This window comes from Tetrahymena thermophila (genome assembly GCF_000189635.1).
Source record: "Tetrahymena thermophila SB210 genomic scaffold scf_8254543, whole genome shotgun sequence".
In the NCBI taxonomy this organism is placed as follows: domain Eukaryota; phylum Ciliophora; class Oligohymenophorea; order Hymenostomatida; family Tetrahymenidae; genus Tetrahymena; species Tetrahymena thermophila.
This window is the reverse complement of record NW_002476315.1, coordinates 103608-126991: the sequence shown is the minus strand read 5'-3', so window position 1 is coordinate 126991 and position 23384 is coordinate 103608. Positions and strand designations below refer to the sequence as shown.

The window sequence follows — 23384 nt, the reverse complement described above, 5'->3', positions numbered from 1 at the left end:
TTTGAAAATATAAAATTAATTTATTTTTATTTAATTTAAATTTCTTTTCTTGGAGTATTTAAGGACTAACAAAATGTTAGTATTATAAACAAAGAATAATTTTGAATTTATGATTAATAAATAATTCGTGTAGGACTTTTAGATACTTTTTTTAATTAATTTATTATTTATTTGTTAATTGGTTGATTGATTTATTGGTTTTTTAAAAGATAATCCAATATTTCAATTTTTTAATTTTTTGATAGAACTGTTAAAGACCTTAATAGTTAAAATGAATAGAAAAAATTATAATAATTATTTTGAAGAAGAGGAAGAAAGAGATTTTAGGAGATATCAGCTCGATGAAGATAGCGAATTTGAGTCTAGGTTAGAGGCAAAAAACATTATAAAGGCGTTCATTTAAACAGAAAACGATGCTGAAGAAATCAAATCAAAAGCATTGAATAAAAAACCATCTTATTGGAAAGATTAAAAAGACAATAAAACCGATCAGCTATTTAATAGGAAATTAGATGATGATATAGAATTGGCTTTAGAGTAAACATTAAATGTTCTTTTTTGCTTTGTAAGCTAACATTATTTTGTAATAGTATTATAAATAAAAGGAGAGATGTTCCTAAATAACCAGAAAAGGATAATGTTTTATTGAATATGGAATTAAGGCATGCTAAAATTAAACAAATGAAAGAAGATAGAATCAAATAAAAACAAGAGGGTATATTAAATTATATTTTGGACTTTATTTTTATTCATTTTTTTTTAATACTCAAAAGCTGAGTTGAGTAGGTTGTAAGCTCAGGCTTAAAAGTTTAGACCACCATCAGCTAATGCATAAAATAAGTCATCAAATAGAGGAAATGCATCGCTTTAATCTAGTACTCAAAAGAGTTAAGCTAGCAACGATTGGGAAAATTAGTCACAATAAAGTAGACCTTCTACAAAGCAATCACAATTAAATTATTAAAATAGCAGATAAACATTTTAAACTCAATCAGGAGTTTCTTTGAATAACTATTTACAGAATGAAATGTCACTAACTGATTTGGCTTAGACTAGCCAGTAAGGAGGAAATCCAAAAAATGAAATTTAAGTGCTTAAAAATAAACGCTAAAATTTGGAAGTTCAATCAAAGAAAATGGAGGAAGATATGAAAAAAATGAAGGAAAACTTAAGAAAAGAGCTGTTTTAAAATAATGATTCGTCAATGATTTCCAACAGGAATGGCGGGTCAAATATAAATGAAACAATCGATTACTTGCAGAAAGAAGCTGACGAAAGTAGGATGAAATACAATTAATTTAGGTTGCAAAAGCTAGTAAAAGCTTATAATTTTGTTCTAAAAAGATACAAAAGACTTTTTTATAACCAAGTTTTTGAAAGTCTCAAGCAAAAAAATAGAGAATATATCAGACATGAGCAGCAAGTAAATAAATAAATAAATTGATTATATTAGTAAGTTTAGGTAATAAATCTTATATTTTAAAAGTGTATTAACATTATGAGATTGAAGAAACTCTTTGTAGTTTTTTCTAATTGGAAAAAGTATCTTTACTCGTAAAAGGACGAGAAGGATGTCAAGTTTTATTTATAAGAAAAAATTCATGAAAACACATTCTTGGTAATAAATTTTTTGCAAAATAAATCTATCAGCGATATTTGCTTAATTATAATTTAATATTTTATCTAGAATAGGGCTGGAGAATATTATAAAAGAAGATTAATAAGAATTTGTTTGAGGCACTGGAAAAAATACTGGAAAATTTGCAAATAAGAATAAAAACTAAATGAAGAAAAGAATAATCTGAAATATAAAATTAAGGGTTTTATATCAAATTTAAAGCAGAATATATAGCAATCTGAGACTGAGGTTTAAAATTAAAAAGAATAGCATAAATAGAGAGTTATTGAATAATTTTTAAGGTTGAATGCATCTTAGAATTAGCAAAATATTTAAGAAGAAGAATAGGATGAATTTGCTGAGGAATAATTATATGAAGACTCTTAATAAGAATTATAAAAATAAATGAATTAATAAGTTTGTGAATAAAAAAATCAAACTAACAAGGTAGGAAAACCTAATTAGAATGCTAAATAATAAAATATTAGGCAAGGCCCAGAACGAAATACTTTAAGGTCAAGTATAGTTTCTTAGAATTCTGCATAAAGTGATTATAAACCAACAAGAGATAATATAAAAAATAATGATAAAAGTCCAAATATAGTCAAAAATAGTAGAATTTAATCGAGCAGCAAGGAAATAAAAGGGACACCATAGAAAAATTAAAGCTTACAAAATAGTAATAGGTCACCAATTTAGAAATCTCCTTAAACTACTAATGGTAATAGATTGCCAATTAGCAAATACGATAATAGACACTAAAATAATAAATAGTATGAATATTAGCAATAACAATAATAGTATTAGTCTCCTTAAAATGAGAAGGATTAGTAGTATTATGATCAAGATTATGAAGAAAATTATGATAATGATGATGAAGCTAAACAACAAGAATAATACTCTTATTATGATTAAAACGATTATGACTAGGAAGATAATCAGCAGTATTATGATGAAGAATATCATGATGATGATGATGAAAATTAACTTCAAAGCTAAAATTATGATGGACATGAAAGTATTATGACAGATATTGCAAGGAGCAGAGTTCCTTAGCCATCACAGTCAGATTAATAATAAATTACATTTAGATAAAATTAATAATCAAAATCACCGAATATGAGATAAAATTCTAAGGGTCATAATGAGTCTCAAATGTCAGGATAAACTAACAAAGAAAAAGAGAGAGAAGAAAGACTCAGATAAATTCAGCAGAGAAATGAGGATAGGAAAAAGAAAGCTGAAGAGTTCAAAAAAAAGTATTTAAAAATTTCATAATAAATTAAATTTAAATGTTTATTGGAAACTCTAGGCATGAAGAGCTGAGAAAGTAGAAAGAAGAGGAAAAGAAAAGGAAAGAATTAGAGGAAATCGAAAGAGAAAGAGAAAAAAGAAAAGAAGAGTTTGAAAATTACCAAAAAAAGAAAAGAGAGGAGAAAGAGAAAAAGGAAAAAGCTGAATAGGAAAAGAAATAACTTGCAGAAAAACTTATTTTAGCGAAAAATCATCATTAAAAATCTATTTAAGTAATTTTTAAGTTTTTTTATCATTTTATTTATTTAATTTGTTATTTTATTTTTTTAGAAATATTATGGCTTTAAGCCTTGGTCAAAGTTTATGGAATTTTAAGAGCATTTGATTGTAGTGGCAAACTAATTCAGCTATATGAGAATTCTTAAAAATGGCTTGCAATATTTATAATAAGCCACTAAGCTCAGCAAATAGCTTTTTAAGTAAGAAATGGAATTTAAGGAGGAAAGAGCAAAAAAGCATTATCAAAAAGTAGTTTTAAAGTAAATTCATTGTGTAGTTGTTCTCACGATTAATATTAATTATAATGTGAATTTAAAGGAAAGGATTTGAATTAATTCAAGGATTTAGCAAATAGAGTAAGGAAGAAGCTGAGGTTTATAGATAGTAAAGAATTGATTACTTAAAGAGAACTGTTTTCTATAAATGGAATGATGTTCTTACTACTTTGAGAAATGAAAATGTTGCATTTGAAGAATAATATAAATAAATCATTATTTAATTTAGAAAAGTAAATCTTTTAAATATTTAAGAAATCCTTATTAAAAAATAAAATTTATCTAGGTGGTCCTTTAAGAAAGATCATTTAGATCATGGAAATAATGCATAAATGAAGAAAAAATAGAAAGAATTAAAGCCTAGTAAAAAAATGAGCTTAGAAGCAAAGCAAATTAGTGGCTAAGTGAGTTTAAATCTTCTAAAAATAGCAACACTGAAAATTCAGATTAATAATAAGATAGTGAAGATAAGCTTTCAGAGTAGTTAAGAAACTCTAACTTTGAAGATATAAATAAATCTCAAGTTAAAAATGAAGCTCTTAAAAAATACTACAATTAAAGGAACAGGATTCTGCAATAGAAAGAAGGCAGAGACAATTTGCTAGAATAAGATTAACACTTGAAAGAAAGAGATTATGATGATGAAGAAGATAATGATGAATAATAAGGAAATAAAGGTTACGATCATTATTAAACTAATAATGATGGATAAGATCAATACAATCAAGAAGATGAAAATGAGCAATATTAATAAAGTAGTGAGCTATATAAATAAGAAAATGGAGAATATAGCGATTAGGAAGATGGATATTAAAGCATATTTAAGAATCATTAAAACATGAAAGCAATTAATGAAAACAAAAATTATGATCTTCCTCTAGTTTAGGTTTTACAAAATACAAACGAACTCTAAGAGAAGTTAGCTAGAAATAATTCTAAATCAAAGAATATTCAATCAAATAAATGAAAGAAAAAAAAGTATCTATTTTGTCTTTTATAAATAAAATAGTTTTACGAGTCTAAAATATAAATAATAATTAAAAAGAAAGAACCTTAAATGAATAATTTAATATGAGAAATAAATAAAATTTCAATTAGTAAGTAAGTAAATAAATAAAATAATTAATTAATTAATTAACCAATCAAACAACCAAATAATTGTTTAAAACCTATAAAAATAAATATTAAAATAGTATTAAAATTATGTAAATTTATTTTAGTTATATCTATCTATCTACACTTTTTTAAATTATTCAGTCTAATAATTGTTAAAACATATAAAAATAAATATTAAAATAGTATTAAAATTATGTAAATTTATTTTAGTTATATCTATCTATCTATCTACACTTTTTTAAATTATTCAGTCCAATACTAAAATTAGATATATTTTTTATTTAATTTAATCGAATAATTTTTTTGTACTAATTTCTACTAACTAGATATTTTGACTTAAATAAGCATAAAATAAAGCATTTATTAACATATATGAATTATTAAGTACTATAATTTTATAAATATTCAGAAATTAATAAGTTTGAAATTCAATATTTCATTCAATTTATTAAAATATCATTAATTAATTTAATTTATATTTAAAATAATTAATTAATTATTTGTAAAACTGATGAAAGATGTAATTTAATGAATATACAACTTATTTTTCTTGAGAAATTTTTGTTGAATTTTTTAATAATGTATATTTAAGAGTATTTATCATTATATAAAAAATTCATTTATTTATTAGATTTAACATTTCTCCTCCTTTTCAACAGAATAAAAAGGAGAGTAAATATTTAATATCATTTTTAAATAGAAATTCATACAAGTGTTGCCTTCAGCTCTGTTTTTTTATTTTTTTGGATGACTTCTTGAATGCAATAAATAAATAAACAAATTCTTTTGTTTTGATTTTTTAAGTAATTCAAAAAAGGTTTCTAATAAGATTAATTTATTGTTGGAAGTTAGAAAATGTTATTTATAGCTTTAATATTCTTTAAAAATGAGTTTATTTTGCTAATTGTTGGTCTATATAGTAGAAGATATGTTGATAAAAATTTACTGGATTGTAAGCTTATTATTTATTTAAAGATCATTAATTAATTAATTTAATTTATATTTAAATTGTTAATTAATTATTTGTAAAATGTGATGAAAGAGATAATTGAATGAATCTACAACTTACTTTACTTTTGAGTTTTTGTGTTTTGTTTAATTATATTATTATGCATAATACAAAGAATATTTATCAAAATATTATATATTCATTTATTTGTTTATTGATTTATTTATTTTAACACTACTTCACATTTCAAAAGAATAATAAAGACAGTAAATATCTCAATATCAGTTTTATATAAAAATTCATACTTTAATTGCCTTCAGCTCAAATTTTTTGGCTTTTTGGGATGACTTCATTGCATGCAACGAGTATAATTTTCATTCATATGTTAGAATATATATAATATTGTTATAAATTTATTTTTAATATAGGATAAGATTCGCTTTTTAAAAGGAATCAAATAGCTAATGTTCAGCAAGATTCAATAAACGAAGATGAGGATTTTGAGGAACCTATCATTAAAATAGATTTGGATGATGAAGATGATGTCAAAGTTGATAATTAAATACTTTCTTTGTAGATCGGTAGCAATTAAGATACAAATACTTAATAGATTCCTGCTATAAAAAGCAAAAGAGCTATACCTTTGGATAATAAATAGTAGGCTAAATAAAATATAAAACATCATTAAAGAGAGTTACCAGAAGAGCATATGTGTGACTGCAGCATTTGTGAGTCTTAAAATAGAAAGTATTTATTTATAATACATTTTTGAAGAAAAAATAGCTTTTTACAATATATCATTAATTTCACTAGGATTTCTGAAAGTTTAAATGAAGATCTGCATTATGAAGATTCCAGTATAAATGACCACTTTGGAATCGTTGATGAGAAAAAAATGAAATATAGACAAGATTTTCCTTATGAAAAAGAAGAAAAACCTTAAGAGAAGGACTACTCTTTCATCTTAACTAGATTATAACCAATAAAAAAAGGAAACAGAACACTTAGATTGTATGTCCCTGAAACTATCTTATTTGTGCAAGGGGAAGCCAAATTGTTAATTTACACTCATAAAGATAAAATGATGAGGTTCATAAAGCAGAAAGAAAAGCTAAACTTGTAAGAATTAAGAAAGTTTATGAACAAGAAGAGATATAAATATAGATATCTTCTTGATAATTTAGAGTTAAGGCAACAACAATAATAGTAAATTTAATAAAATAACTATGTCAACTTCAAGGCTGATGTAACTGGCAACAACTCACAGGATTTAATCAAAAAGAAAAATAAAAACTAAGGAAGTGTCAATAATTCTCATTAAAATATCACTATGGCATTAAATCCAGCTCAATAGTAATAAAATAGAGAAGAAATGATTAAGGAAAAAGACAATAGAGAAGCAGTAATTATAAAATATGATATAGAAGTAGAATAAAAGAGGAACAACGAAGGAAACTATGTGAATGTCATTTAAAACTAAGTCTAAAACAATTAAAATGCTGCAAATTTCAATAGCAATTAACAACCTAATTAAAATTAAATGCAAATAAGTAATTTTCAAGTCAATTAGATCAAAAAATAGCTTTCTTTACTACCCGATAAAGCAAATAAACCATTTTCTCATAAAGGAACCTTGACATTGAACTAACCCTAATAATCATAAAATTTAAACTAATAAACTTAGGCTAATACTATTGTCAATTATTAGCAATTCAACTAAGTACTAAACGAATTAGAATTCTTGAATCTTATGATGAAAAGAAAGGTATCATTCATTATTTTTTCTTCATTTGATCATATAAATAATATTTTAGGAGAAATTTGTGTATTATTTGAAAATTTATTAGAAGCTATTTTGTTTCTTTACTCTTTTTTAAAAATTATTTTTGAGAAATTAAATATTTTTTTATTTAAAACTATTTTGTGTAATATAAAAATACTTTTAATAATATTGCTTTTACAAAAGAAATACTCTATTAATTTATATATTTTTATTTAAAATGTAGATTGATCCAGTGTGGAGTTCGATATTATTTATCTAGAATTATATGAAAGTAAAGAGAAGAAATATGGAGTATATTAAGGTGAAGTTCAGGTACGAAGAGGACTAGTGGCATCCTCTTTTCAACAGAGCATTGAATGAAATTTAAATTATTAATGGGGAGATATCACAAGCCTCTCAAGACTACATTAGTCAAGAGTAAGAATAAGAATTTGAGGAGAGATTAGTCAAATAAAACCTGGAAACTTATATCAAATATATGTGCTTTAAAATGTTTCATTACATAGAGGTATTTTTTAGCTCAAAAATTACTAGGATGAGAACTGAATGGATGATTGATGACTTTGGACATATTTACTTTATGAATGCTTATAAAGTGAAGCACTAACCACGTTCAAAAATAGCTCTTTCATCAGAAATGTATACAATTAATATTATTTACAATTTCTTATTTATTTTTTTTGGTTTAAGGTATATGAAGAAGCTCGAATTGGTAGCTGAAAAAAAATTAAGTGAAAACGCCACGTTAGAAAACCACTATTTAAGCATTTAAAAGAAGTAGATTTTTGATATATTTACTGATATGCTCTTCAAGGAACATGAGAAAACTAATAAAAGTCTTTAAAAGGATGAAGTTAAGAAGCAAATTAAAGATAATTTAACTAGAATTTACTAGGGTAGAAAACAAGAGCCAGATTATCAAATTCCTCCAAACATAGTTCAAGGATTTCTTAAAGTGATTAAAAGTGAGTAGCCTGTTTAAGAATTTAAAAAGTTCATCTTTAACTAAAATCCTTAATAAAAACCATCTTCTTCTATAAACCTGAAGAAAGTTCAGAAAAAAATTAGTACTGATAGAAGTGGGCAAGGCAATAATTAGTTGACATCAAGGTATTTATTTTAAAAAAATTATCAAAAATCAATAATAAAGTTTAACTTTTAACTAAAACAACAGCTCTAACCTGAATAAGTAAATATCAGATAAAAGTATACTGAGGACGTCAGCTTCACAAAATTTTTATATTTCAGGGAATAAGTCGGTATTTAATTTAGCTTAGTCAGATGAAGCTTACTAAGATATGAATTTTAAAATCCCATCTTTAAAAGAATCAAAAAACATGCCTTTGACTCTGACGTACAAAGTTAGGAAAGAATAAAGCAATCTAAACAGAGTGAAAATATAAAATAAAGTATTTGACCAACTGCAAGTTTCTCCTTTATTTTCAAAAAGTAGATTTGTTTAAAACTATCCTCAAATAGACTTTGCAGATGATAAAAAGAGAACTCTTCCTTCTTTATTGTATGCATAAGAGATTAAAAAAATTAATTCTGGAAATGGCAAATTCCACTTAAAAAATTTTCGTATCTTACAATCACAATGATGATAAATTTCAATAATTAAATAAGTATTCATATATTAATTAATTTAAATATATCTTCATACTAATCTTGTCTTAATTTATTAAAACCTTGCTTTTTTTAAATCAACTCCTCAAAAATAAACAAAACTGATAAATAAAAAACTAATTTTAATTTTTAAGCAATTATCAATAATTTTTTTTATAATTTAAGTGTAAAAAATAATTGAAATAAATAAATAATTTATTTATTAAAAAACCTTTATTTATTTTTTAATTTATATTAATTTTTTATATTGTATTTGTCATGAAGATGCTAAGGATATTAAAGATCAACTTCATACACATAGCCCTTATAGCAATTCCATTTTATTTTAATTCTATATTAATTTGATATTTAAATATAGTTAATTGTTTCTTATTTTTTCAATTTAATCAATAAATTATGAAAGCTTGATTTAATTTAATCTTTTATAATTATTAAATTTTTAACTATTTATTTTACTAAATTTTAAAAAAATTAATTATTTATTTATAACAAATCAAAATAAATGGTTCTAAAGAATGTCTCAATTTATTAAAAATTCTATTTTATTTTTAATTAATATTTCAAAATGTTTATTCATTAATTTTTACAAAAAAAATAAAAATTTGAGTTTAATTTATTTTTCTTGATATTTATTTATTTAAGTAATTAATATATAGAATTTTGACAAACATTTTTAGAATTTATAAGAAGAATATAACTAAGTAAATTGAATATATATATAAATATATCTTTTTGTTCAACAATTAACTGTTTTATTAAATATTTTATTCTAATTATGAAGAAAGAAAGAAAAAATAATTTTCTCACCATATTTCAACTTTGTAAGAAAAACGAACTAACTTGCAAATCTTATTAATTAATGATTTAGATTTTTAAAAAGCAGCTTTTGTAATATTGTTATAGCTTTTTTATTTTACAAGAAATAATTTAGTAAAAACAAATTTTCAAGTTAATTTATACCATAAATCAAAGAAAATAAACTGTAAAGAGTCATTAAACTTAAGCTTAGCTACCAAAGCAACCATACTGTCTGGTTATATTTCACAATTCCTATATTTTTATTTATTTATTTATTATTTGTTTTATTTATTTGTTCAAATTTAATCAGCTTTACTTAAAATTTATTTTAACAGTATTTAAAACTGGTAATTTAGAAAGACTGTTACTGATTGACTAGCATGATTCAAGATTCAACTTGGATTACCTTTTTGAAAATATAAACAATAAATTTAATTTAAGTTTAAAATTCAACTTACTCCATTTGAATTTCTAAATTAACCAAGCTAAAGCAATATTCAAGTTCATTCATAAATTGAGAAACACCTTCATGTTAAATTGTGTTTTCTCTTTAATAATAAGCAGATTTAATAATTTAATAAATATAAAAAATATACTGCAATTAAAGATTTAAGGTTTTAAGACCACTTAAACAAATAAAAGCTTTTCCAAGCATCTTAATCTCCTCTGTTCCTAAATTACAAAGCCTTTTGATTGTTATAAATAATTATTTTAACTTTCATTTTTAACTGATTAAAATAATCACAAAAATCTTTAATTAAAATGAATGTCTAAAAGTAAAAATATCAAGCCGATTTACTTAAAATTTAGATTTAAAACTTGCAAGTACTTCAGCTCAGACAAAGATCTTGAAAAAATTGTCATCCACTCTGAATTGAGATTATTTTTTCTAATTTATGAACGTCGATTGATTAAATATGTTGTTAAATAAAATATCTAAAATTAATTTTACTCAATATTCACAGAATACGTTTTTATTTTACTATTTTGTGTAATTTCTTAATTTTAACTGTAATTTTCTCCAACTTTATCATTTTATCCAATTAAATTTTCTCTTTATTTTTGAATTAAAAATTTGAATAATTAATTTATTGATTGTATTTATTATCTTACTAAATTTGAATGCTTAAATATTCTAGATTAGCACATTTTCTAATTTATCTCTCAAATCCATGGTGCCCTTTAGAGCAAATTTAACTGTATGGATTTATTAATTCTAATTTTTTAAGCTGCTTTATTTCGCATAAACCCTCAGCCAATCCAATGAATCCATCGGAATTTATTTGATTTGATCTTTTTAAATATAAATTAATTAATTATTTCCATTAACGCTGCATCCAAAGAAGCAACTAATTTTATTAATTTAAATTAAATATTAAAAAAGTAAATAAATACCCTATATGAATTTGTAGTGTCTATAAATTATAACAATGTGCTAGCTTTTAGCCAAGAGTGATGGCTCCTTTAGATCCTATTTAATTATAGCTGTTGAAAAATAAAATGATTAATTTAATGTGAAAAATTAAGTTTACAAGACATTCAGATTTAGATCTTTGAGCTATCTACATTTGTGAAATTCAGAAGTCAATTCCTCCAATCCACAGTCATCAATTTAATTGACGCTAATTAATTAATTGCACAATATTGATTGCATTTTGGAATTTAAATAAATTTCTAAAATTCACCCTAAATTTAAATCTAAATTATTTAGATTGACGCAGCGAGAAATGCCTTAGCCCAAAACAGCTGCTTGCTTTTTAGCGATGTTGCTAGAGCTATAATAAAATAAATATAAATTAGTTAAAAAATTAAATTAAATTACTTTAACTGCAGTGTGAGAACCTCTATGTTTTGGCATAAATTAATTCTTTTAATTAAAGATTCTACCAAATCTCCAGAAATTAGCATTTAGATAATTGACTGATATTATGATGAATAATGTTGAATTATTTCATAAATTGATCTAATTTTTGTAGAACTTTTAAAACAAATAAGAAATATTTATAATCTAATTACTTAATTTGTATGGCTTTGATATTTTCATTGCCACTGTCATTAATCTAATTAATTAAAAATCAAAGAAGAATGAGCTAAGAAGAAATATTATTAAGACCAAATAAAAAAAATAAATAAATAAATTACTTCGCTATATGCAATATGGTGATAACTAATACCTTACCCTTCATTTAAAAATGAAGATTGCTACTCTTTTTATTAAGTAAATAATTAATTAATTAATACTTAAAAATTTCTAGATATTTTAGCTTACAATAATCAATATTTATTTGTTCAATCTCATAAATTTGTATTTCAACTCCTAATTTTGTCAGGTCTTGGTTTTTTTTGAGTATTTAATATAAATCATTTGATTTAGTAATATAGTATTATTTATTTTCAATATTTGTAAGCAATTATGACGAATTATTTTTGTCTATTTAATTATCAACTTCCCTTTCATTTTTTAAATATTTTTGCAACTCTAATTCTTTTATTTAAATCATAGCTAGCTAAGTGGTGTCTTCTTCTTTAACTAAAATGAAAGCACTTTCTTAGTTACATTTATACACAGAAAATTCGCAATTTCTGTAAATATTTTGTGACAAAAATCTTATTAAATTGAGTAAATCTTTTCCATTTATCTTAGCATCTTACAACTTCTATTATTTTTTTTTGTTCTAAAAACTGAATTTACGTTTGAATCTCATTTTTTGCAAAAGTTTTTTATTTTTAATTATTATATAAATATTCTTTTATTTTTTTTTCCCCCTTTTAAAACATCTTTTACTGCATCTAAATTAAATTGATGGCCCAATTATTAGATCATCAAAAATAACCTCAAAGTAATTGAAATAATATGTAATAACAAACTAACTAACCAACATAAATAAATAAATATATACGTTTCTGAATATTATAATCAACTAAAATTACTTAAAGCAACTTAATTCATAATTAAATAAATTGTACTAAATATTTTTGTATATTTATTTATTTACTTATGTTTATCTATTTTAAGTGAAAAAAATATGTAATAACAAACTAACCAAGATAAATCAATATATACGTTTCTGAACATTCTTTTCAACTAAAATTACTTAAAGCAATATAAATTTATTATTAAATTACAATTTTTTTTGTTTGAAATATTTTTTGTGTATTTATTTATTTTTATCTACTTTAAGTCGTAATTTAATAAAAATTGATTTAATATTTTAGTTCTAAATTTTAAAAAAAAACTCTAATAAGAAAACAATTTTATAAATTAACTTTAATTCAAGCAATGAAATAATTTATTACATAGAATATTTAATTTACACAATTCATTATTATCTTCATAAAGTAGTTATTTTTCTTTAATTTTATTTTGAATAAAGATACTTAAAATTTTTTATTTTTTTTATTTATTGAATTTCAGTCTTCGATTTGAATTTACTTAAAATATTAGTGGATAAAATTATTTTCATAGAGAAGATCGATGTGGAATAAGGTAAAAATTCTCATTGAACTCTGTAATTAATATCTTAACCAGTAAAAGAGATAAACCCATCCAATTAAAAATACTATGCAGATAATAATTATTTAAATTAAGAATAAATAAAGCAAACTTTATTTCAGTAATTATGAATTGTTTTGCAACTGGTCATTTTAATATTTTCTAATTCCATTAACAGCTTCTGAAATTACTTGGATTAGCTATTTAAATTCAATAAATGAATAAGAATATTATGATTAAGCAAAATGATCAATTAATTCATTCATGTCTTCAATTGAATACATTTCATACATCTCTTAAAATGTTTAAAAAACAATTTAAATTGAAGATATTAAGCCTTTTTATAGGATTCCTTTATACAAACTGTTACATTACGACTCTGTTATGCTTGAATTAAAATATTAAGGATACTTTTATATGACATCACAGACATTTTATTTTAAGAGACTCAAGTAAAAATTTTGATACATTGCTTAATCCTTTATTACTATTCCTGCTTCTATGATTAAATTTTTGGTGTATAAGAAATGATACTAGTTTTAGCTTTCAAGAATTTACAAATATTCATATTATAGAGAATTTTAAGGAGGTAATTCTTTAGATATTAGAAATACTTATTCCATATGAGAAGAAAAATTTTAAATAATTAAAGATAAAGTATCAATTAAAGAAATCCTAACTTTTAATGTATGCTGAGATTCTGATTCAAAAGGATCAAATGCAATTAAATTAACAATAGGTATTACTAATAGTAGTAATAAAGCAATAATACCTAATAAAAGTAATACTAAATTTAGTTTTGGTATGTTGCTAAATGATGCAATTTTTCTTTTTCGTTTATTTAACTATCTTTGTATGTAGTTTGGAACTTAATTATTTAGTCTAATTTCTTACTATTTGACTTCTTTGCTTTCTATATAAGAATATAAGCATAGATTTTATATTTTTTTCATTTGTTTTTATTTAATGGAACTTCGCTTCCTAGTGTATGCTGTATTTTCACATTTTTGGTCTAAGATACTCATTTAGTCGATTTTTTAAAGACTTAATTCAATTTATTTGATCTAAAACTCGATTACAGATGGGGTAAATGTACCAAAAAGCTTTAAAATACTTTCCTTTTAAAATTGAATAACACAATTGAGAGGTAAAATAGATAATATTAGCAAAGAGCTAATTGCTGAAAATAGAATAATTGCAAATATTTGGTAGTAATCCATAATTTCGAATTAATGTTTGGCATTATTTTCAACAATTAGTTGCAAATCTTTCATTCTTTGCTTCAAATTTAAGATATTTCCCCATATAAAATCTTCTTGAGAATCTTGTTAATCCAAATAATATAAGACAATTTATTAAAAAATATTATTTAATGCAGATTACAAACTTATTTAAAAAATAGAGACATTATCATTTTATTCATCATAATTTTCAGTTTTAGCTCCATAAATTTTAACTTCTAACAAGTTTTTTTGCAGTTCATAAAGCTATTCATCACTATTGTTATTCAAAACAAGACTTTCCATTTTAGAATTATAATCTTATATTAATGCATATTGCTCATATTTAATTTGGCTTAATTCATATTTTTAAAGATCTCTACTATCAATAATTAAAAATTTATTCTTTTAAAGAATAATTTCATATTTGTCTAGCGAAATGAAATTTAAAGTGTCTATAAAGCAAAAAAGAGCGTCATCTATTTTTAAAAGTGATTCAACAAAGGAATTTAAGTTTTTTAAATATTGAATATAAACGACTGAAGAAACAATAATTAGAATGAGAAAAGCTGCAATTCCTGTGAAAGCCATTAACTTTAATCCTATGGTAAATTCATTTTTTTTTATTTTTTTTATCATTTTTCTTTTCATCATTTATTATGTGCTATATTTACTAGAATTGATGCTAGATATTTCATTTTATTAATTTTGCTTAAGTTCTTTTTTCTCTCTCCAGTTTATTATATTTCTTTTTAATCTTGATGACTATGAGCTCTATTAGTCTGGTTAGTTTATTTTATACTGGAAATAATTTTAGGTATTCTCTAAATTTTCTTTTCTTTGATTGCTACTCTGATAATATTAACTTGAAACTTTTTTCAATACAACCTGCTCTTATATATTCTAAATATGTAATTGCTATTTTTGTTTATTAGGAAAAAATTTAAAATGACTTTCTTTATTTGGTTTATTTATTTTTATTTATTGTTTATCTAGGCTATTTATACTAGGAGACAGTTTTGTTTCTACTTACTCAGCTTCATTCGAAAAAGATTAGTTTATTGTTAATTATTGTTGATCATAATAATTGAAATAAATTCCATTTTGATTTAATTATTTTTCTTCATTGTTTTCCTGATAATTTTATATATTTTAAAAATCATAACTATCATTACTCTTTTGATGTATAGTTAGTCTCTATCCAATATTATCATTTTGAGATTATTATTTGCAATTTTCTATTAAATTTAAAGTTAAATCCATTCTATTTTCATTCGTTTTCTGTTATTAATAACTGATAAGAGAATTTTTTTCATACTCTTTGCTTTTCATTGCATTAAAATCTTAATTTTCAAAGATTTAAGAAAACTCTCTTGATAAAAAATATTTCTGCTATTTAGAATTGGCGAAATCTGCTTTTTGTTCAAATTACACTTTCTCCTAATTAAAGGTTTCTTTCATTCCTCTTTATCTATTAAAGTATTCAAAGATTTAATTTTTTTTAATTTGGTCAGTTATTTATTAGTAAAGGTCAATTTCAATCAAATTAATATTGATTTTATTTTTTAGAGAATGACTTAATAATCTAAATTGAATCTGAAAAGCTTCATCATTCTAAGAAAAGATATTACTACTGTTGTTAGTTTTTATGGATTAAAATAAATTTTCTGAGACAAATGTTTAGCTTTTGTCTGACTAAGGCTTTTTAACTACTAAAATAGAATGAAAGTGCTAATTTATTTACTATGTCTTAAATAAATCTTCTAAAGTAGGTATCAGATCAAATATGTTTAATTGAGATCCTAATTATTTATTAAAAAAATTTAATAATAAGTTAATTGATTAAATTTTCTGTTAGAAAATAAAGTGTTAATAAATAAATAAATAATTATCCTTCTTACCTTTTTTATATCCAAGAGGTTCAAAAATATCCAAAAATATTTTCCTTGACATGTCAGTAATTTTTCCTTCGTTTTCAAAAAATATGTAAGAAAAATATTATTTCTTTTTCTGAATGAGAGCACAGACTCCAAAATCGTTTCCAAAAGCTTCTATTTTTATTCTCAAATCAATAGGAAAAACAAAATCTTGACTATCTAAACCAAATATATTTCTATTTCCTTTTTGTATTTATTTGATGAAAGTAAGTCACTTAAAAATAAAGAAAAATAAAATAAAATTTGTAATTTTTCAAAATTTTAATACTTTAAAATATCGTTTTATTAATACAAATTAGACAATAATTTAAAACTATTTATCAATCGATATTATATTTTTGAAGGGTAATAATAAATTAAATTTTATCTCCATTAATTTTGAGGGGTTAAAATATAGGAATCTATTTATTTATTTATTTATTTCTTGCAGTTATTTAGTAAAAAATAAAAATTTATTTATCGATGAAAAAATTGAAATTTTAGAAGAATTTAAATTGAAAAATACCTAAATTAATGATAGACATCTATTCATCATCAATAAAATATTAAACTATTTAATCATGATGTTTTTTCAGCATATTTGGTATTAATGTATTCAGTTTTTTGCCATGAATAAATTCAGAACTGTATCCAAATATATTTTAAAATAATTTAGAAGTCTTTTTAATAACATTTTCCTTTTCTATCAAAGATGTAAATATAACACAAATTTTTTCTGATTGTTAATTGATTAAGTTAAGTTTTTTAGATTTATTATTTTTCTAATAAGAAAGATTTTAAGCAGCATCTTGAAATTCTTTTATACTTCTATTTTAGAAGCCCATAATTTATATGAAAATGTAGGTTAGATACTCAAGATCCAAATCATAAGGATTTATTTAAAATAACTCAATAAAACTTTATTCTAAATCTTCCTTTTGATTTACTATTGGAACATACATTTCTTATAATTATGACAAATTAATAAAGTCTCCACTAAGAAAATCGTAAAAACTGCCAATTTAAAGCAAAATTGCTCTTAATTTTTCTTTGCAATCATTTATTTTATCATCAAAAATAATAGCACCCATCATGTTTAAGTTTTAATTTTCAATTTTGCTGTAAGACAATTTGCTTTATTTATCTTTTAAAATTTATCTCTTAAGTTGCTAAAAGTAAAATAGCTAAGCCGAGCCAATTAAATTTTTTTAATTTACTAATTCGTTTGACATTTTATAAAGACTTACAAGACTTTTTGTTGGATTATTTATTATTTCATGAAGATAGCTTAAATGTGATAATTTTAATTCGTTCATATTGTATTTGGGTTTTTCTATTCGCTTTATATTAATATGCTATTCTAATAAGTGATTTGCTACTCTCTGAACATACTCTTACCTAAAATGTAAATCAGACATTTCTTTTATTTACAGACAATCTTCTTTCTCCTTTATTTAAAAATATTTTATCAATTCAAATAAAATTTAAGCAATAAAAAAAGGCATTTAAAAAATCTTAATTTTCTTTTTATCTTCATTAATTTTTTTTTGAATTTTTAAATTTTTATTAATAATTCAAATTTAATAAATTCATTAATTTATGTAATAAATAAATAGAATTTGTTTATTAAAATAAAACTAATTTATTTATTTGTTTGTTTGTTTATTACGTGTTTTCTGTATTTATAGCAAAAACAAGATTAATATTGATCTTCGCAATTCTATTCATGGATTTATATGATTGTTTCGTAATTGATTCCTTGTCCTTTATTTAGATAGCTTTCTTAGCTTAATAGCGATTAGTTAAATAACAATCTTATAATTTTTAAGAATTCTGAGTCACTACATTTCAAAAATTCCTTATGATTTTAAAACTTTTCAAATAAGCTCTAGTTTTATTTTTCTTTGTAATTTTTGATTATTTTAATAGACAAAGGTACTGTGAATATGCAAGCAATAAAAGCTTCAGTATTTTTGAAAATAAATATTTGTAGCGTAATACAAAGAGAAACTTGAAATGAGAAAGCAATCAAATAACAATAGATTTAGTTAATAAAGCTTGATAAATAATAGTCATCCACTAATAAAAAACTAATCTCAACTAAAAAATACAGTAAGGAATAGATGGCAACACAGTAATGGTTTTAAAATTAATAGAGAAATATTAAAATAGTTCTCAAGCATAGCAATAGTAGTTTTAATTTGTTTGGTCGTTTAGATAGATAGTTACCTGATTCTTGGAATGAGTAGCTGAAATCATGGATTTCCAAAAAATATCCTAAAATATAAAAAAAAAGATTTTGATTTATGATTATGTAAGAATCAGTTGCTTTTATTATTCATGTATGCATTTATTAAAAATTTAATAAATGAAGTCAGTGCTAATTTTTAATAATGGTGGATTTAATCAATATCTTAAAATTTTGATTTTAACAAATTTTATTTAAATTTGAAAGCAATTAATGATGAAATTTACCTATGAATAGTGTAAATATAATATTTAAATAGGATAGTACTAAAATATTTAAAGAGTATATTTAAGTATTCTATGATAGAATAAAGGTAGAGACATTGAGAAATACATAAAATGGCCAATAATTGTAGAACCTTGCATAAAAGAAACAGCATTTTGCCAAGTATTTGACCAGCTTAAACTTTTTTGAATTATATGTAATAACCAAAGCTAAGATAAAGCAGCTATTTAAAAAAAATGAAACAAGAGCCAGTTGTTTTTAGTAAAAGTTCTCATGATCAAAGTAATCATTAATTAAAGGTATAGCTTAAAAATATTTGACGAAATTCGACAATTTATTCATTTTATTTTATTATATTGCCTCTGGTAATTATGATAAATTATTCTAACTATTCTTAAATACAAATGAAAGTACAGTTATACCGTTAATTATAACCATTGAAATTGATAAATTCTTACTCAGTTTGACAGGATGAAAAAGCTTAATCAAATCATTCATATAAAATTATTTTACCCGAATGAAAAAATTGCTTTTGAATTTCGGCTGAACTTTTTTATCTATCATTTATATTTTTAGGATTTAAAGAGTTTAATTTATTTTTATTAATTCATAATTTTATTTTTTTGATTAAAATTATCATTTAATCAGCAAAAATAAATAAGACTAGTAGGTAAAAAAGTAAGTATAATTTACAATATCATATATTTTTTTAATCAGTAAATATATTATTTTTTAATTTCAATTATCTTTTAAAATATACTTTATTAATAGAATCAAATCAGTAAAGTTGTTTTTGTACTATTTTCATTTATAAAGAAAGATTCAATTATTAATTAGATTGATACTTCATTGATTTAGCAATTCTAATCAAAATACATACATCTAAAACTTTTAAAACCATAAACAAATTTGCAATTTAAAAAAGTAAAAATCAGCTTTATGAAAAATAGTACTTACTTTGAAATAAATTATTTTAATGTTTAGCAAATTATTTTTGACTTCTTTAAATAAATCTAAAAATAGAAGAGGATCTAATAAATTTTAACTGATAAAAAGATTTACATTCATTCTTATGAAGTAAATTAAATCTGTGATTAAAGATTTTTTCTTTTTCACAATTATTTAATTTTCTTTATTTTATAAAATAATATTTATTCAACTACTAAATATATGTAAAATAATTATCCGAGAATATTACGAATAAAATATAATAGAGGGTTGTTATTCATTAAATATATGAGAAGTGGTTTCTGTTAAATAAAATACAATGAAAGAGTTGATTTTATAGGCAAGTGTCTAAATTAAAGATTTTAGTCAGATTTTCATTTATATTCAAAAGAAAAAATACTAAAAATAGCAAAGGTGATGTAATTAATAATAACAAATTAAGATTCAAAAAAAAAATAAATTAATTTAAAAAGAATTTATGAAATTTTTCATTTGTGTTACATTGCTCGCTCATTTATTTATTTAAATTTATAAAAGTAGAAAAAAATCATAATTAATTTAATAGTAACATTGTTTTTCGAATAGGAAGGTATGAGGATAAAAGCTTTTGATTTTATATAGTAAAATGATAAAAATTTTAAAATACTTGAATTTAAAAGACTTAATTAAAATCACTAAAACGATTTTTTTAAATTAAAAAAATAATATTTTAGATAAATTAAAAAAATAATATTTTAGATAAATTAAACAAATGATATTTAAAGATTGAATAAAAATACAATACATAAATTAATTAATACATTTCATTTAAATATATTTAATTATTTTACTTTAAATTTTGTTCAATTTTTAATTTTAATTGCATGATTTTATTTTAATACTTGAAATATATTTTTCTAACTTAAAAGTATTTTGATATATTTATATATTATATTCATTTCTCAATTTGTATTTGTTTAAAATATTGTTAGATGAATTAATTTTCATACAGAAGATTTATGTGGAACAATTTAAAAATTTTTGTTACGTTTCGAAGTTAACCTTTGAACCAGTAAAAGAGGTATACCCATCCTATTAAAAACACAATACAAAAAATTATTAATTAAATAATAAACAAGTACAGCAAATTTTATTTCACTTGATTTTCATATGACTACAGCTAATCATTCTAGTACTATCTAATTCCATTAACCGCTTCTGAGATTATCTGAATCAGCTATTTCAATTGAATTAATGAATACTAAGTTTGAAAGTAAATCAATTAATTAGTAACTTCATTGATATCTTAAATTTAATAAATCTGATACAATTCTTAAAATGTTTAAAACACCTTTTAAACTGAAAAGATTAATCCCCTTTATAATATACCATTAAATATATTGTTGCAATCGGTTTCGGTTATATTGGAGTTAAAATATTAAGGGTAATTTTATCTCACTTGGCACACATTTGAATTTAACAGATTTTAATAAAAATCCACATATAAACCTTAATTATTTCTTTTTATATCTAAATCAATAGTTAAGTCTTAAAGGTTTTAAAATGATTGTTGATTATTATTTTAGAGATTTTGTAAGTAGGTTTGATAATAAGAAGTTGAGGGAGGCGTGCCTATAAAGATTAGATATATTTATTCCATATGAGTGCAAAAGTTTTCAATAGTTAATGAATAAACATCGATCAAGGAAATTCTATCTTTTAAAGTGACTTTGGATTCAGCTTCAAAAGGATTAAATACAACAAAATTTAAAATAGGCATCACTAAAAGTAGCACTACAGCAACTATCCCAAATAAAAACAATGCTAAGTTAAATTTTTTTATACTACTAAAAGATGCTATTTACCTGCTGCGTCTGTCTAACTATCTTTGAATATATTTAGGAACATAATTGTTTTAACTGTTTTCATATTTTTAAGCTTATTCACTTAGGAAATTTTAATTTAAGTTAAGATTTTTAATTTATTGTATTTGCTTTTACTAATTTTAAGCTTGTTTAAATGAATTATTATTATTAGTTTATTCTAAGGCATTGAATTATTCTATTTTATAAAGACCAAGTTCAATTTATTCGATTTAAGACTCCATAGTAGATGGAGAAAATGTGCCAAAAAGTTTTAAAATCTTTTCCTTTTCAGATTGAATCAAAATATTTAGAGGTAAAATTGAAAAAACAAGTACAGCGCTTATGGTTGCAAATAAGGCGATTGCAAATGTTTAATACAAATTCATGTTATTGAATTCTTCTTGAGCATAATTTTCAACAATTTGTTGTAAATTTTTCATTCTTTATTTGAAGTTGTAGATGTTTCCCCAGATAAAATCTTCTTACTATTCCTCATAATTGATATAATAAAATACAATTTCATAGAAAAACTCCATTAGGGTGTATTATAAACTTTATTCAAAAGTAGTAGTGGAATTTTATTGAGCCCGAGCATTGTTATAAAACCCAGCTGCGTAAATTTAAACTTAAAACATATTTTTTTGCAATTCATCCAGCTAATCTCCACTGTCATTATTTAAAACAAGCTTTTGTAAGTTTAGATTATAATCTTATAATGTTCTTTACTGCTAAAAATCAGTTTGATTATATTCATAATTTTAAAGATCTAAACTGTCTATAATTAAGGATTGACTATAACCTAGAACACTTTAATAGTTGTTAAGTCCGACAAGATTCATAACATCTATAAAGCAAAATATAGCACCATCAATTTTCAAAAAAGACTGGACAAATGAATCTAAGCTTTTTAAATTCTGAATGTAAATGATTAAAGATACAATACTGAGAATAGCAAAAGCTCCAACTCCTGTGAAAGTTATTAATTACAATCCATTGGTAAATTTTGCTTTTTTAATTCTTTATATCATTTTCTTTTTCAATATTTCCTCAGTGCTGTACTTACTAGAGTTGACACTAGCAATTTCGTTTTTTAACTCTTGCTTTATTTCTTCTTATTCTTGAAAATATTTTTTTCTTTTTTCTCTATTTAGATTTTACAACTCATAACTCAGACTTTATTCTTCTAAAAATTGAAGATCAATGTTTTTATTTTAAATTATGTTTGAGTTATTTTTTATGATAAATTTGTTAAAGTATTATTAAGATGCATTATTAAATGAAATTTCTTATAGATTCTGATTTAGTGATTAAATATTTTAAGTTGGGAAAAAAACAAAATCTTTTTACTCATTTGTTTAGTTTATAAGAACCTGTTGTCTTTCATTACTAAGAATTGTTGGAGAAAAAATTATTTCTGGTTATTCAAATGGGTTTGTTGGTATTCTTCTTGAATAGTTTTAAAATTATATTTCAATGCTTTATTTATCAAGAATTCCTTTTGAACTTAAAAATTTTAATTCTGAGCTTGCTCGATAAGTTTTTGGAGATTAATTTTCAGTGTTTTTGAATAAATTTATATCTTGAAAAGTTTTTTAATTTAAGCTATTATTTTAAATTTGAGGTTCGTAGATTTCTACTAAATTTGGATTTTGATCTATCTTATTTGCTATATTTTTTTCTATTGTTTGATATATTTAAAAGTTTGTTAAATAATCTTTTTCAGTTTCTTTGTTTTTTATTTGATTCTAGTCTTAATTCTCAAATAATTATGAGAATTCCCTTGTAGAAAAAT

At 22.2% G+C, this 23384-nt stretch overlaps 6 protein-coding genes across 6 annotated transcripts in view; 3 read left to right on the top strand and 3 right to left on the bottom strand. All coding sequences in view use genetic code 6, as the record gives it.

The window, feature by feature from the left end:
- Positions 1-271: 271 nt before the first annotated feature.
- Positions 272-4393, top strand: TTHERM_00899420 (hypothetical protein; the record flags this gene model as incomplete). Its single annotated transcript, XM_001021788.2, has 9 exons — positions 272-537; positions 591-715; positions 774-1423; positions 1487-1618; positions 1688-2877; positions 2931-3144; positions 3203-3411; positions 3470-3659; positions 3713-4393. 9 exons carry the CDS (start codon positions 272-274, stop codon positions 4391-4393), a joined length of 3657 nt encoding a protein of 1218 aa, XP_001021788.2.
- Positions 4394-5834: 1441 nt separating this feature from the next.
- Positions 5835-8875, top strand: TTHERM_00899400 (hypothetical protein; the record flags this gene model as incomplete). Its single annotated transcript, XM_001021786.2, has 6 exons — positions 5835-5856; positions 5920-6238; positions 6305-7256; positions 7498-7913; positions 7965-8384; positions 8449-8875. 6 exons carry the CDS (start codon positions 5835-5837, stop codon positions 8873-8875), a joined length of 2556 nt encoding a protein of 851 aa, XP_001021786.2.
- Positions 8876-9703: 828 nt separating this feature from the next.
- TTHERM_00899390 (hypothetical protein) lies at positions 9704-12580 on the bottom strand (the record flags this gene model as incomplete). The annotated part of the gene is made up of 15 exons (XM_001021785.2): positions 9704-9803; positions 9861-9950; positions 10015-10104; positions 10157-10246; positions 10295-10384; positions 10498-10587; positions 10651-10752; positions 10812-10991; positions 11094-11183; positions 11231-11320; positions 11384-11473; positions 11521-11661; positions 11715-11758; positions 11841-11905; positions 11968-12580. 15 exons carry the CDS (start codon positions 12578-12580, stop codon positions 9704-9706), a joined length of 1965 nt encoding a protein of 654 aa, XP_001021785.2.
- Positions 12581-13309: 729 nt separating this feature from the next.
- TTHERM_00899380 (transmembrane protein, putative) lies at positions 13310-17559 on the bottom strand (the record flags this gene model as incomplete). Its single annotated transcript, XM_001021784.2, has 6 exons — positions 13310-13391; positions 13483-15304; positions 15587-15882; positions 16156-16213; positions 16313-16531; positions 16854-17559. 6 exons carry the CDS (start codon positions 17557-17559, stop codon positions 13310-13312), a joined length of 3183 nt encoding a protein of 1060 aa, XP_001021784.2.
- An 891-nt stretch (positions 17560-18450) lies between these two features.
- Positions 18451-18630, top strand: TTHERM_00899370 (hypothetical protein; the record flags this gene model as incomplete). Its single annotated transcript, XM_001021783.1, has 1 exon — positions 18451-18630. One exon carries the CDS (start codon positions 18451-18453, stop codon positions 18628-18630), a length of 180 nt encoding a protein of 59 aa, XP_001021783.1.
- A 2101-nt stretch (positions 18631-20731) lies between these two features.
- Positions 20732-23384, bottom strand: part of TTHERM_000898360 (PAS domain S-box protein) — a gene marked incomplete at both ends in the record, with an annotated part of 3901 nt that continues 1248 nt past the window's right edge. Inside the window, 2 exons of the mRNA XM_012799012.1 lie at positions 20732-20819; positions 20870-23270. Coding sequence (XP_012654466.1) covers positions 20732-20819; positions 20870-23270 — 2489 coding nt within the window. The remainder of the gene's footprint in view (positions 20820-20869; positions 23271-23384) is intronic.